This window comes from Pelophylax lessonae (genome assembly GCF_965119305.1).
Source record: "Pelophylax lessonae genome assembly, chromosome: 8".
Taxonomy (NCBI): domain Eukaryota; kingdom Metazoa; phylum Chordata; class Amphibia; order Anura; family Ranidae; genus Pelophylax; species Pelophylax lessonae.
This window is the reverse complement of record NC_138775.1, coordinates 214,903,512-214,919,040: the sequence shown is the minus strand read 5'-3', so window position 1 is coordinate 214,919,040 and position 15,529 is coordinate 214,903,512. Positions and strand designations below refer to the sequence as shown.

At 45.3% G+C, this 15,529-nt stretch overlaps 1 protein-coding gene across 1 annotated transcript in view; it reads right to left on the bottom strand.

The window, feature by feature from the left end:
• LOC309561907 (putative ferric-chelate reductase 1) overlaps positions 1–15,529 on the bottom strand; it is a 41,928-nt gene that overhangs the window by 21,746 nt on the left and 4,653 nt on the right. Inside the window, exon 3 of the mRNA XM_082265970.1 lies at positions 11,751–11,890. Within this exon, the coding sequence (XP_082122096.1) occupies positions 11,751–11,890 (140 nt within the window). The remainder of the gene's footprint in view (positions 1–11,750; positions 11,891–15,529) is intronic.

Genomic DNA, 15,529 nt, shown 5'->3' with positions numbered 1-15,529 from the left:
TGGGATTGGAGAAGAAATAAAAGATTTCCATGTTGCAGCACTGTTATTAAGTGGACTTCCTGAAAGTTATGAGACACTTGTCAAAGCACTAGATGCACGTCCAGATGATGATCTGACACTGGAATATGTTAAAGGCAAGCTTGTGGATGAATACAAGCGCAAAACTGAAAGCATGAGTAATGTGAGTGTGTGTTCAGAGACAGCTTTAAAGACAAAATTCAAAAATAAACACAGTAACGTGCAGCTAGAAAAGCGGGAATGCTTTGTGTGCAAGAAACCAGGACACCTAAAAGCAGATTGTAAAATCTGGAAAGCTAGAATGCAAAAACAAAGTGCATTGCAACAAGCTAAGAATGTCATAGAAACAAAGGAGTATGCATTCGGATCCAAAAATGGTGTCACCTCTGTGCAAGCATGGTGTGTGGACTCAGGTGCTACAAGTCACATGACAAATGACCGAAGTTTCTTCACTCAGCTTGATGAAAGCAAAACAGAAGGGATAACTACAGCTAATGGACAATTTATGAAATCAGTGGGAATAGGATATGGCTTTCTATACTATCCTATCTCTCCAGATATCACTAAAAAGATCCATATGAGGAATGTTCTGTATGTGCCAGATCTTGAAAGCAACCTTTTGTCAGTAAAGAAACTCACTAACCAAGGCAATGTAGTCACATTTCAGGGTGACAGTTGTATCATAACAAAAGGGGATTGCTTGCTTGCAAAGGCTAACATCATAGATGAACTCTATCAGCTGAACTGCAGTGAAATGGTTAAAATAGCCAAAGAGGATAAACATTCAAACTGCATCCACACTTGGCACAGACGATTGGGGCACAGAAATTTTGATACAATAAAGAAAATAGTTGAGAATAACTATGCAAGTGGTATTAAGATTAATCCATGTGATCACATAATGATTTGTACCAGCTGTATTAAAGTAAAAATGGCAAGGACACCTTTTCCCAAGCAGACCAACAGCAAATCCCAAAAACCTCTGGACTTACATTCAGATCTTTGTGGTCCAATGAAAACTATGACTCCAGGAAAGAAAAAGTACTTCCTGACCTTCATTGATGATTACTCCAGGTATACCACAGTATTTCTACTTCACAATAAAGATGAAGTGCCAGAGAAATTAGAAGAGTATCTCGCTCAAGTAAATAATATTTTTGGCGGAATGCCCAGAGTACTATGAACAGATAATGGCTCAGAATATACAGGTGGTAAAACACAAGCCATTCTCAGGAAGCATGGAATTATGTTCCAGACAACAGTTCCATATAACCCAGAGCAAAATGGAGTTGCAGAGAGAATGAACCGCACACTATGTGAAAGTGGGAGGAGCATGCTATTTGATGCTGATATGCCAACTACATACTGGGGAGAAGCTATCACAACTGCATGTTATCTTCAAAATCGTTTGCCGGGAAAAGCAACAACAAAAACTCCATATGAACTGTGGAACAAAAGGAAACCAGATTTAAGACACATCAGAATTTTTGGAAGTAAAGCCTATGTACACATTCCAAAAGAAAAACGTACAAAATGGGATGCATGTGCAAAAGAAGGTGTGCTTGTGGGGTACAGTGAATCTCAAAAAGGATACAGGATTTTACATCAAGACACGAACAAAGTAACAGTCAGCAGAAGTGTGATTATTGATGAAAGTTCTGTGTGCTCAAAGTTTGAACAACAGACTCAAACTTTTCAAACTGAGAAAGAATCAACATCAGTCACTCAAGAAAATAAGGAAAGTGATACAGAAATAGAAATAACTGCAGAAGAATCAAAACCTGAAACTGAACCAGAAATACCTTCAGTCAGAAAATCAACCAGAATCAATAAAGGTGTTCCAGCTGAACGTTTATCTTACATAGCTCGCAGAGCTGTTCAAACTGAACCAGGTTCATGGAAAGAGATGCAGAAACTGCCAATGCATGAGAAACAAGTATGGTATAAAGCCGCTGATGAAGAAATGACATCACTCAAAGATCTCCAGACATGGACACTTTCAGAGCTACCTCAAGGTAAACATGCCATAGGATGTAAATGGGTTTTTAAAACCAAATGTAACTCTGAAGGGAAAGTCTGTTGGTACAAGGCAAGGCTGGTTGCTAAAGGTTACTCACAGAAGTTCGGTGAGGACTATGATGCTACTTTTGCTCCAGTTGCTAAACAAAGTACTTTCAGAACACTAATGACAGTGGCTGCCATGCGTACAATGATTGTGAAACATCACGATATTAAGACAGCTTTTCTTAATGGTGATATTGAAGAAGAAATTTACATGTCACAGCCAGAAGGATATTTAAAAAAGGGACAAGAGCATCTTGTCTGCAAGTTGAATAAATCTCTTTATGGCCTTAAACAATCAGCTCGAGCATGGAACCTGAAGATTAATCAAGTTCTACTAAATGAAGGATTTACAAGAAGCAAAGCTGATCCGTGCCTATATGCTAAACAAGTAGACACTGAGTGGATGTATCTGCTAATTTATGTAGATGACCTGATCATTGCTCACAAAAACGACAATGAAATTGCAAAGTTAACAGGAGTACTCAACAAGCACTTTGAAACTAAAGACCTAGGTGAAGTGACATATTATCTTGGAATTGACATCCAGCGTGAGAAAGATGGAAGTTTCCTGTTGAATCAGAGTGCAAAAATTGAATCTATTCTTCAGCAATTCAACATGACAGAGGCGAAAGGAGCAAGCACACCTATGGATACAGTCTATCCAAAGTTAGAAGGAGAAGATGATCTTCTCGCATCCAATGAACAATACAGACAAGCAGTGGGGGCACTTCTCTATATTGCAACCACTACATGTCCAGACATTGCAGCCAGCATGTCTCTTCTTTGCAGGCGAGTTGATAAACCACGTCAAAGAGACTGGAATGCGATCAAAAGAGTTATGAGATATCTGAAACAGGCAAAAGACTTAAATTTGAAACTATCAGCAAGTGGTGATTTAAACCTCGTGGAATATGTGGACTCCGATTGGGCAGGTGATCACAGCACACGCAAATCCACAAGTGGTTACTTATTAAAATTAGGAGACAGTCCTATATCATGGTCCAGCAAGAAACAGATGTCAGTGGCATTGTCCTCTACAGAATCTGAATACATATCTGCAGCTTATGCCAGTCAAGAAGTTGTGTGGTTACAGCAATTACTCAAGGATCTTGGAGAAGCAACATCAGAACCTACCGTCTTATTTGAGGACAATCAGGCTTGCATTAAGCTTGCAACAAGTGAGAAAATTAATGGAAGAACCAAGCACATCGATGTCAGACATCATTACATTCATGACTTAGTTGATCAGAAAGTGATTGTACTTGTGTATTGTGAGTCGGGAAAAATGATTGCTGATGCTTTGACAAAGCCACTAGCTAGAACCAGATTTGTGGATCTTAGATCAGAAATGGGATTGACATAGATAGTAGTTGTTGAGTGGGGGTGTTAGCATACAAGGTTTGTATTTAATCAGCAACAAATACTATATGTCATTGTTGTGTGCCTATTACATTGTATGACCACTGGATGGCAGTGTTACATTTGTGAGTTCATGTTTTGTCTATGCCTCAAAGAGTAATAAAGAAGAGTTCCTGCTCAGAACAGGAAGCAGTGTTCAGTGAAACAACAGACTGTCTGCCTGTGCATTGTTTTAGCCCCAAAAGGTTATATCTAACAGTAAAGGCACCTCTATGTTAGCCTAAGTGGCCATGCACAAATAAGTATTTACAGGCTTATTTGAATAGGAGAGTTTAGAGGCTGAAAAACGTATGCATTCAGGAAAGGAGCTTTTGGGCAGCAAAGGTGCTGAATGCGCCCAAACGAATGTAAATGTGTGTAGCACCCTCCTAGGTAGGTGCTAGTGAGAGAGTATAGTTTTTGGCTCTGTCTGCCTATCAGAGGAGCAGCAGGAAAATCGATATTGCTTTCTGTCTAGCAGAGAGCAGGATCTGTGAGTGAGCTCATTGTGCTCAGTTTGTGATTCATCGAGTCTAGAGAGTGTTTCACACTGGTTCAATAGGGAGGCATGATGGACAGTGGGAGGAAACCTGACCAATGGATACATAGGCTTTGATACAGTCCTGGTGATTGGTAGAGACAGGCTATCTTGCTGCATTCTGGGATACTGTATAAAAGCCAGGAGCACATATGCTGCGGTGTATTTGGCTGGTGAGCAGAGTCCCGGAGGGAGGGTGGTGGCTACCTCCCCCTCTGTAGCAGTGGCATGTGGCATCAGGAGGTCATCCTCAGGGCCAGAGGAACAGAGCTGAACCCAGAGGTCCAAGAAAGCTGACTGAGGGAGAGACACTAGAGACCCTAGAAAAACAGTATTGCGAGTACAGGGGATTGTGTCAAGGGGCCTGGCTTGAGGGGGACCACCCCGGAGTAGGATAGTCAGTGGACGGGTGTCAGTGGTCAAGAAAGAGGATACTAAGAGAGTGTACTGAAGATAACATTAGTTCATCAAGTCATCTGGAAAGAGACTTAATCCTAAATCCATCTATCCAAGTGGCACGGTGGATCAACAGCCTGGCTGTATCTACAGATAGATGTCCTCCGAACTTTGCGCATAGTTAATCTGGAATATCCCACTATTTCCTTCTCCCATCCCTAATTTATAAATAAAACACAAAAACACTACATACCCCTGGACTAATTATTGACTGAGCCAAGAAGTAAAGTGATAGACTGTGAATGTCAAAATTGCTAACGGTAACCCAGGGGGACCCGAAAGTGTAAAAATCCAGCAGCCCTCAAGGGGGCAGTGCTACATGTGTGTAAATCCTTGTTCACATTAAAAGTGGGTAGATTTAAAACCCTCATTTCAGTGGAAGTTCTGGGGAGATTTGAAAAACATCTGTGCAGGTTCATGCACAGATGTCTATTAACCACTTAAGCCCCGGAAGATGTTACCCCCTTCCTGACCAGGGGGTATTTTGCGATTCGGCACTGCGTGACTTTAACGGACAATTGCGCGGTCGTGCGACGCTGTACCCAAATTAATTTGACGTCCTTTTTTTCCCACAAACAGAGCTTTCTTTTGGTGGTATTTGATCACCTGTGCGATTTTTGATCATGCGCTATAAACAAAAAAAGTGCGACAATTTTGCAAAAATAACAATATTTTTCACATTTTTTTATATGAAATTCCCCCCCAAAAAAATGTAAAAATCTAATTTTTTTTTTAATTTTTGGCCAATTTGTTTTCTGCTACCTATGTTTGGTAAAAAAAAATCACAATAAGCGTATTTTGATTGGTTTGCGCAAAAGTTATTGCGTTTACTAACTAAGGGAAAGATTTTTGTCATTTTTTTTTTTTTTTTAGTAGTAATGGCGGCGATCTGCGATTTTTTTTTGCGGGACTGCGACATTGCGGCGGACAGATCAGACCCTTGACTGACATTTTTGACACTTTTGGGGGTACCAGTGACATTACTACAGTAATCAGTGCTATACATACAGGGCCGATCCTGGGCGGGTGCGGAGGGTGCAGAGCACCCAGGCGCTTCACATTGTAAAAAAGGGGGGGCTCCGGGCCGGCCGAAGCTGCCAGTGACTCACTGTCCACTCAGCTCAGTGTCTCCTCTGGAGAGTCCGGACTGTTACTCAGTTACTGCCTGCCTGCCCTGCTGCCAGAGAGAGACTGAGTTACTACTGTATGTAAATTACCCGCTTGCCAACACAGCACGCACGGCTTAGCCGCTTACTAACTGACCAGCCCGGGCGGCAGCAAAGCCTCTCTGCTTTCTTCCTCCATCCAGTCCCTGCTGTATCACTGGTTGCTATGCTAGGACCGCTTAGCGTCTAGCAACCAGTGACATCATATGCCCGGGGCCGGCCCGCCGCCCCAGCATTCACAGTGGAGGAGGAACAGAACGGAACCTATTCCTCCGCCTCCGCAAGTAAACAGTGCTGGCGCTCCACCCCCACCCCCTCCAGTGGCGCGCTGTGCGTTGGAGGAGCGTGCCCTGCCCATCCCAGTGGTGCCCTGAGAGGAGTCGTGAAGAGGAAGCGAAAGAAAGAACAAGAAGACGTGCCTCAGGTGCCTGGCTGGAAGAGAAGAGGAACAAAGAAGAAGTGCCCTGCCCCTGAAGAGACTGACGTCTGGTCTGCTGCTAGTTCTCGGCCTTGCAAGGTAAGGTAAGACATTGACAACAATTGTATTGAAGCTCACTCAGCCAGGCCTCACTGCCTCAGCCGCCCTCAGGCCTCAGCAACACCTGACAGACCCCACAGTGTCCTCTGCCCGCCTGCCACCACAGCACCTGCCTGCCTGCCACCACAGTGCCTGCCCGCCTGCCACCACAGCGCCTGCCCGCCTGCCACCACAGTGCCTGCCCGCCTGCCACCACAAGGCCTGCCCACCTGCCACCACAGCACCTGTCCGCCTGCCACCACAGTGCCTGCCCGCCTGCCACCACAGCGTCTGCGGCCTGCCACCACAGCGCCTACCCGCCTGCCACCACAGCACCTGCCCGCCTGCCACCACAGGGCCTGCCCGCCTGCCACCACAGCGCCTGCGGCCTGCCACCACAGTGCCTGCCCGCCTGCCACCACAGCGCCTGCCCACCTGCCACAACAAGGCCTGCCCACCTGCCACCACAGCACCTGCCCGCCTGCCCCCACACGGCCTGCCCACCTGCCACCACAGCCCCTGCAGCCTGCCACCACAGAGCCTGCCCGCCTGCCACCACAGTGCCTGCCCATCTGCCACCACAGAGCCTGCCCGCCTGCCACCACAGCGCCTGCGGCCTGCCATCACAGCGCCTGCCCGCCTGCCACCACAGCGCCTGCCCGCCTGCCACCACAAGGCCTGCCACCACAGCACCTGCCCGCCTGCCACCACAAGGCCTGCCCACCTGCCTCCACAGCGCCTGCACGCCTGCCACCACAGGGCCCGCCCCCCTGCCACCACAGCACCTGCCCACTTGCGGGCTGCCACCATAGGGCCTGCCCGCCTGCCACCACAGAGCCTGCCCACCTGCCACCACAGCGCCTGCCCGCCTGCCCCCACAGGGCCTGCCCGCCTGCCACCACAGTGCCTGCCCACCTGCGGCCTGCCACCACAGGGCCTGCCCGCCTGCCACCACAGCGCCATGCCCGCCTGCCACCACAGCGCCTGCCTGCCACCACAGTGCCTGCCCCTGCCTGCCACCCAGCTGCACACAGGCACAGCACATTATAGGAGAGTAGCAGCCAGTGGCGGCTGGTGTGTTGGGGGTGCAGGGGCGCCGCCCCCCCCATCCATGCGTCCAGCCCCCTAATCTACTTGTGGGGCGCCGGACGCATGTAGATTAGGGGGCTTCAATGGGTTTTTTTTCTGAAGCACCTGATTAGAGCCAGAGGCTCTAATAGGCTTTAGAAAAGGGTGGGCCCGGGGCGCAGAGCACTGCGCCCTAGCCCACCCATTTGTGTGACAATTGTGTGAATATTCACCATTGTCACACGGATCCTTCTCCTGGCCAATCAGGAAGCATGTCCGAGACCTGTTTCCTGATTGGCTGAAAGGCAAACCCATGCCATTGGCCAAGGAGGAGGAGGAGGCGGGAGGACTCGAGAAGACGCGGGGGACTGAGGAGAAGCCACCGCTGCAAATCAGGTAAGTGCACTGGTCACTCTGCATTGAAGGGGGCACGCTGGTCACTCTGCATTGAAGGGGGCAGGCTGGTCACTCTGCATTGAAGGGGGCACGCTGGTCACTCTGCATTGAAGGGGGCACACTAATCACTCTGCATTTATTGGGGCCGGGCCAGTACCACATTAAAAAAAAATGTATTTATGCCTAGCTACCTATGATATGACCAAATACATATGGCTACCTTAGACTCAGCTAGAAGCACACAATGTTCTGTGCAGCTGTGGCAGGCAGGCAGGGCACTGTGTTGGCGCTGAGGGCGACTGAGCTTGAACTGGAGGCCGAGGCGCCACTTTCTCCCTTCAGGAGAAACCAATGCGATTTTTAGATTATACGAAAATAAGAGCGTCAATTTTGAAAAAAAAAAGTAGTATCTCACTTTCTGCTATATAATATTACACCAAGAGTGATACACAGATTAACTAAAAGTAGAGGGGCCAGTCTGGCCCCCTACTTTTAGTTTATCTGTGTAGTGCTCTTGGTAATATTATATAGCATAAAGTGAGAAATACCACTTTTTTTTTTCTTTTTTTTCAAAATTGACGCTGTTTTTTCATTTATAGCGCATAATCTAAAAATCGCATCGGTTTCTCCTGAAGGGAGAAAGTGGCGCCTCGGCCTCCAGTTCAAGCTCAGTCGCCCTCAGCGACAACACAGTGCCCTGCCTGCCTGCCACAGCTGCACAGCACATTGTGTGCTTCAAGGTGAGTTTAAGGTAGCCATATGTATTTGGTCATATCATAGGTAGCTAGGCATCCATACTTTATTTTTATTTTTTATGTGGTACTGGTAAAATGGTGCCTGCCTTTTTAGTGAATAGAAATCTCTCCCGGTTACAGTTACATTTCATCTTTCTCTTTCTGTTTTTCTTTCTCTCTCTCTTTTTCTCTCTCTTCTTTCTCTCTCTCCTTTCTCTCTCTCTTTTTCTTGACAATACCCCACAGGTTCTCTATGGAGTTTAGGTCAGGTGAGTTTGCTGGCCATTCAAGCACAGTGATCCCATGATCATGTGACCAGGTATTGGTAGTTTTGGCAGTGTGGGCAACACAAGCGGATGACATGGCTCCCCAAATCATCACTGACTGTGGAACTGTCCACATGTAACTTTGATTCTGTGTCTCTCCACTCTTCCTCCAGACTCTGGGACCTTGATTTCCAAATGAAACGCAACATTTTCCACAGTCAGTGATGATTTGGGGAGTCACCTGCTGGTGTTGGTCCACTGTGTTTTATCAAGACCAAAGTCAGCGCAGCCCTCTACCAGGAAATTCTAGAGCACTTCATGCTTCCCTCTGCTGACCAGCTTTATGGAAATACTGATTTAATTTGTTTTCATTTGATTTCATTGTCTGAGCATTAAGAATACAAACAGTGGTGGGGCTTAAAGATGGAGAGGTGGAGTTGTTAGCACAGAAACATTTTAAAGGGGAGGAGTTAGTAAGATGATCACGCCCACGCGGGGGCGCCAAAAATATTTCTGCACCCAGGCGCCTGTGACCCTAGGATCGGCCCTGTATACAAATGCACTGTTACTGTAAAAATGACACTGGGAGGGAAGGGGTTAACTTTATTGGAGAGGGAGGGGTTAAGTGTGTCCCTAGGGGCATGTTTCTTAATGTCATTGGATGTGGCTGTGTGTGTAACAGCACAGATCTACGGTCCTACATAGCAGGACCGAGTGATCTGTGCTTTTACACAGGGGAGAGCTTTGTTTACATTAGCCGCCTGCCTTTTTCTCTCTCTACCCGACGATCGCGAGTAACCGGTGGACATCGGGTCCGCCGGCCACACACGCTGGCTTCTTCAGGTAAGAGCGGGGGTGGGAGCGCGCCTCCGGCGGCGCACGCTCGCCCCCCTATTGGCTCCCAGGCTAGTGACGTACCGGTACGTCACTTTGCCTGGGAGGGGCTGACCGCCGCCGTATATAGTCGGGCGGCGGTCGGCAAGTGGTTAAAATCGGCACCAAAGTCACCAAAAGTAGTGCAGGAACTATTTTTGGAAATCGGTGTGGCACCACAAAGTCGGCGTCACACCGACTGGGACAGTGCCGTTGCGGGCAATAGGCCGAGATTTGGCTTTTGATCTGACGTGTCAAATTGCATGTCAAATCACGCCAATGTGAACAGGGGCTAAACCATTTTCAGCGCTTGAGCATTTGTTTATCCCAGTGGCCAGAATAAATTCATTTTCTGGCTAATGGAATCAACTTCAAAACTATTCAGGAAAGGAAAGCTTTTGAACTAAGAGTGATAATTCTATTTGACACAGAGGATCATGGACTAAATGTGGACCACGTTTTTCTAAATCACCACCCAACAGTTTTAAGACCTCTCTCAACTCTGTGACTATTCCCCCCTCTAATTCCATAGCTCCCTCCCTGCCTTATCTCGCTTAAGCTGGGTGCACGGTGCAAGTGTTTATTCATTCAACCCAGCAGGTTAAACGAAAAAACAAAACTGACAGATCGCTGTACTAACACATGCGATGTTGGTGCTGCGATCTGCCCCACTGTGCTATTGTATTCTGACAGGATATATATATATATGTACAGTATATACAGTGTACACTGCTCAAAAAATTAAAGGAATCAAGTCAGTTGAGCTTAAGTGATATTGATCTGGTCAGTTAAGTAGCAGGAGGTGGTGTTAATCAGTTTCAGCTTTTTTGGTGTTAATGAAATTAACAGATGCACTAGATGGGCAACAGTGAGATGACCTCCAAAACAGGAGTGGTTTTATAAGTAAAGGCCAATGACATTTTTTCCCTACTCATCTTTTCTGACTATTTTTTACCAGTTTTGCATTTGGCTAGGGTCAGTGTCACTACTGGTAGTATGAGGCGAAACCTGGACCCTATAGAGGTTGCACAGGCAGTCCAACTCCTCCAACATGGCACATCCATACATGCCATTGCTAGAAGATTCCAAAAGACAGGCAGTTGCTCTAGGAGAGCTGGACAAGGCCCTAGAAGGTCCTTAACCCATCAGCAGGACCGGTATCTGCTCCTTTGTGCAAGTTGGAACAGTTTGAGCACTGCCAGAGCCCTACAAAATGACCTCCAGCAGGCCACTGGTGTAAATGTCTCTGACCAAACATTCAGAAAAAGACTCCATGAGGGTGGCCTGAGGGCCCGACATCCTCTAGTGGGCCCTGTGCTCACTGTTCGGCACTGTGGAACTCGATTGGCATTTGCCATTGAACACCAGAATTGGCTGGTCCGCCACTGGCGCCCTGTGCTTTTCACAAATGAGAGCAGGTTCACCCTGAGCACATGTGAAAGATGTGAAAGAGTCTGGAGAAGCCATGGAGAATGTTATGCTGCCTGTAACATCGTTCAGCATGACCGGTTTGGTGGGGGGTCAGTGATGGTCTGGGGAGGCATATCCATGGAGAGATACACAGATCTCTACAGGTTAGACAATGGCACCCTGACTGCTATTAGGTATCGGGACCTGGGTTCCTCCTGGTGCATGACAATGCATGACAATGCCCGGTGCATGACAATGCCCTGCCTCATGTGGCGAGAGTATGCAGCCAGTTCCTGGAGGATGAAGGAATTGATACTATTAAATGGCCCCCACGATTGTCTGACCTAAATCCAATAAAAACACCTTTAGGACATTATGTTTCAGTCCATCCAACGCCGCCAGGTTGCACCTGAGTCTGATCAGGAGCTCAGTGATGCCCTGGTCTAGGTCTGGGAGGAAATACTCCAGGACACCATCTGTTGTCTCATTAGGAGCATGCCCCGACGTTGTCAGGCATGCATACAAGCACATGGGGGCCATACAAACTACTGAGTACCATTCTGAGTTGCTGCAATGCAATTTCAGCAAAATGGATTAGCCTGCTGCATCATTTTTTCACTTTTATTTTCAGCCCTCTCCAGGTTGATAATTTTAATTTCCATCAAATGATGTTGCATGCTTTTGTTTCTAACACATTACCCATTCCATTTTAATATAGATATCCAGCATGATATTTTCCCCATTAAGATCTGATGTGTTTTCCAAGTGTTCCTTTAATTTTTTGAGCAGTGTATATATAGACATAAATAAGATAGGAGATGTATAGGAGAGGTATATTAGACTCACTGCAGGGGAGCTGCATGTAAGGGTTTGTATATCCGAGCTATTGACCACAAAAGTGCCTAGGCTGGTGTCACCATTAGGAGCACGGGCCTGAATCAAGAAACCTTTGAAGTCGGACCCATTTTGTTCTTTGCTGAGAGTAACTGCAAGAGAAAATAAAGAGTGTGACTTAACATGAGTGTGAGATTAATTAGAAAAACAAAACTTTCATGCATTTTTAATTGTTTGTTGGGCACATTATGTCACGTTGATTTTTTACGGCATACATTTATTAAAAATGTAGGGAAAGGGCTTTTTCATCCTTTAGCCCACCTCAGCATACAGTGTTTAGTTGTTCCATTTTAAAATGTACCTAAACCCAAAACAAAAATGAAATATGTAATGCTGCTTATGAGTCCTTAGATGTTACAGCTGTATCAGGCTTTCTTTCCCTTTATTTTTGACTTGGTAATCTTGAAAATAACACACTTCCTGTCACTTCATGGCTACACTTTTGTATCCACTGTATCTATGGAGAGATAGGAAAATGTGTGCTGCTCGGGCTACATGGGAAAGCAATCCTGTGTCCACCATTGTGAGTGCAGGCCAGGGAAGGAGCGCCTCTTGACTTGAAACAACTGATGAGCAAAGGACATTAATGCAGACCCACTGGTATTGGTATTAATGACAGTCTCAGCTATGGCTCCCACCAAGCCAGCCCCCAACATGTTTTACCTCGCCTCTCAAAGCTTAACTCCTTCACACCGAGCGTACGCAAATTTCTGTCGGGCCACACATTTGCATATCTCGCTTAGTGCTAGGAGCGCACTCCTAGCACAGAGACTGGGGGTCTTAGTGGGAACCACAGGCCCCGTATGGACTCAGAACTCCCAATTCCAGGTCACCTGATCGCTGTGATAGCCTCTGATTGTCTATCACAGTGATCAAGCCCACCCCCGTGTTTTTTCTCTCTGTGAATGGAGGAGAGAGATACATTGTAATAATATTTAAAAAAAAATTCATGAAAAAATATAAAATCCTCAGATCCAGTTTTGAGCTAGGTCAGTGCCAGGGTTATTGTTTGGGTCGAGGTCTGGGTCATTATTTTTTTTTTGGGGGGGGGGGCAGGATTTTTTTTTAATTAGTATCAGTTTCAGTTAGTCTCAGTGTCAGTGTGTTTTAGGTAGGTTAAAAACAAAAGCAAAATGCGCACTATTGTTTTTGGGCTGTACTAGGGGTACAAATAACATACACATATATGGTATTGCTGCAATCATCAGGATAATTTAATTTGGGTTAGTCTTTGGTGAAAGGTTATGGTAGTAGCAAGAAATATACAGTTACATTTTTAAAAAAATATATATTTTTTACTATTTTGGGCTAATTTTCCTTTGATAATAAAAAAAAAAAAATCAGGAGATATCCATTACCATTTACCACCAGATGAAAGCCCAATGGCGCTGCTTGGTCTGGTGGGAGCCCTCTCTGCCATTTCTTCCAATATCAGTGGGTCTGCATTGATGTGCAGCTTCATGGTATCTATGGATTGAGCCATGGTTGTCACATAGGCTGGACTTTAACCACTTGGCGACCGCTCACAGTAATATTACTGCGGCAGCTCGGCTCCCCTGGGTCCAGCAACGTAGACCTATGTCGCTGGACTCCTAGTGGTCTCGGGGGATCACGCGCGCCGCCGGTAGCTCGCTCCCGCTGTGCCTCTCTTCCCCGATTGTCGGGGAAAGTGTGAGAAGATGTTTACACAAGCAGGCGGATCTTCTCTGTGACAGACAGGGAGAGATCACAGGATTCAGCATAGCTGTACCTGCGATCTCTGTCTGTGTCACAGAACCCCACCCCCCCACACACGTCAGTAAGCATGAGGCATACATTTATCCCCTTGATCCCTGCCAGTGTCATTATTACAGTAACAGTGCATATTTATAGCACTGATTACTGTAGTAATGTCATTGGTGCCCCCAAAAGTGTCAAAAATGTCAGTTAGGGGTCCGATCTGTCCGCCACAATGTCACACAAAAATCGCAGATCACCATCATTACTAGTAAAAAAATAAAAATGACATAAATCTTTCCCGTAGTTGGTAAACGCGATAACTTTTGCGCAAGCCAATCAAAATACGCTTATTGCAATTTTTTTTACCAAAAATATGTATCAGAAAACTTTTTACATTTTTTTGGAAATGTTATATAGCAGAATGTAAAAAAATTTGTTTTTTTTTTGCAAAATTGTCGCTCTTTTAAAAAAAAAAAAAAAAAAACTGCACAGGTGATCAAATACAACCAAAAGAAAGCTCTATTTGTGGGGGAAAAAGGACATAAATTTTGTTTGGGTACAGCGTCGCACAATCGCGCAATTGTCCGTTAAAGTCACGTATTGCCGAATCGCAAAATATGGCCTGGTCAGGAAGGGGGTAAAATCTTCCGGTCTTAAAGTGGATAAAAATACGCTCATTGGGAATTTTTTTTTTGTCAAGGACCTGCAGCTAAATACATTTTGGCCTAAATATATGACAAAAATTGAATATATTGGATATTTTTTAACAGTCAAAGTAGAAAATGTAAAGTATAATATCACAAAAAATAAAAAGTGCAGTTGTCAGTTAAAGTCGCGCAGTGCCAAGTTGAAAAAAGTGGCCTGGTCATTGAGCAGCAAAAGCTTCTGGGGCTAAAGTGGTTAAACATGTTCATTTCCATTACACAGTGGACTGATGGAATGATTAGTTTACACAATAAAAATATGTGTATATATATATATATATATATATATATATTGTGACAGGAAGTCAGGTAAATCTGTGGATGTAGTCACAGACAGGAGATACATTTCCACCTGGTTTAGAAAATTCACCAATTACTATAGGGTGTCGGCTGCAAAGGTAGCCAGAACTGTCTAAGGACGTTGAACAGACTTCAGCTGTTCAGAATGAGGAAATTAAGGCCTCTATAATTTGTCCAAAAGAAGTCTAAGGATTGCTGCCTCCTGAGGCTGTGTGAGCTGGGGAGAGGAGGACAGTCAGAAGGGATGCCCCCTGAAGCTGTGAGAGCATGGGGAAGACCTCCTGAAGCGATGTGCGCTGAGGAGGGTAAAAAGTGTGAAGACTTCTCAAGGTGAGAAAATGAACTATTTCTATGTGGAAGAAATAAATGAACTGTTTGCTATGTGAAGAGACAAGCAAAGGAATGGTTGCTATGTGAACAGACAAACAAAGGAATGTGTTCTATGTGAAGAGAAAAGCAAAGGGACATGCTCAATATGAAGAGGAAAAGGGACATGTTCAATGGACATTTGTTGTGTGAAGAGATAAAACATGGACTATGGAGTGTCTGCTGTAGGATCAGCAAAGTTTGCCCAACAGTAGGTATGAGACAGACTCCGTAAGTAGGTTCCTGTATGTGAAAAGGTAGCCGCCCACAGTGGCAAGGATTTATTTTGTGTTTTATTTTTATTTTGATGTTTTTGACGCTTGCACTTGTGTGAAGAAAATTGCATGAATAAACCAAACTGTTTGCAACCACTTCTCGGCTATCTCCCTGTGTAACAAACCCCCCCAAGGGGTCATCCATACCCACCACCGAGCTAATCTCCCACAATATATATATATATATATATATATATATTTTTTTTTTTTTTAATCTTACAAGAAGTGACAAGGACAATGTCTTTCTGTTAAGAACAACACACAAGAACAGATATTTCATGTACAGTATTTGCAGCAAATGTTGTTAACCTGAATCTAAAGACTTCATCTAAGGACCGATAACCTGTCATATTACATTTTTATTTTG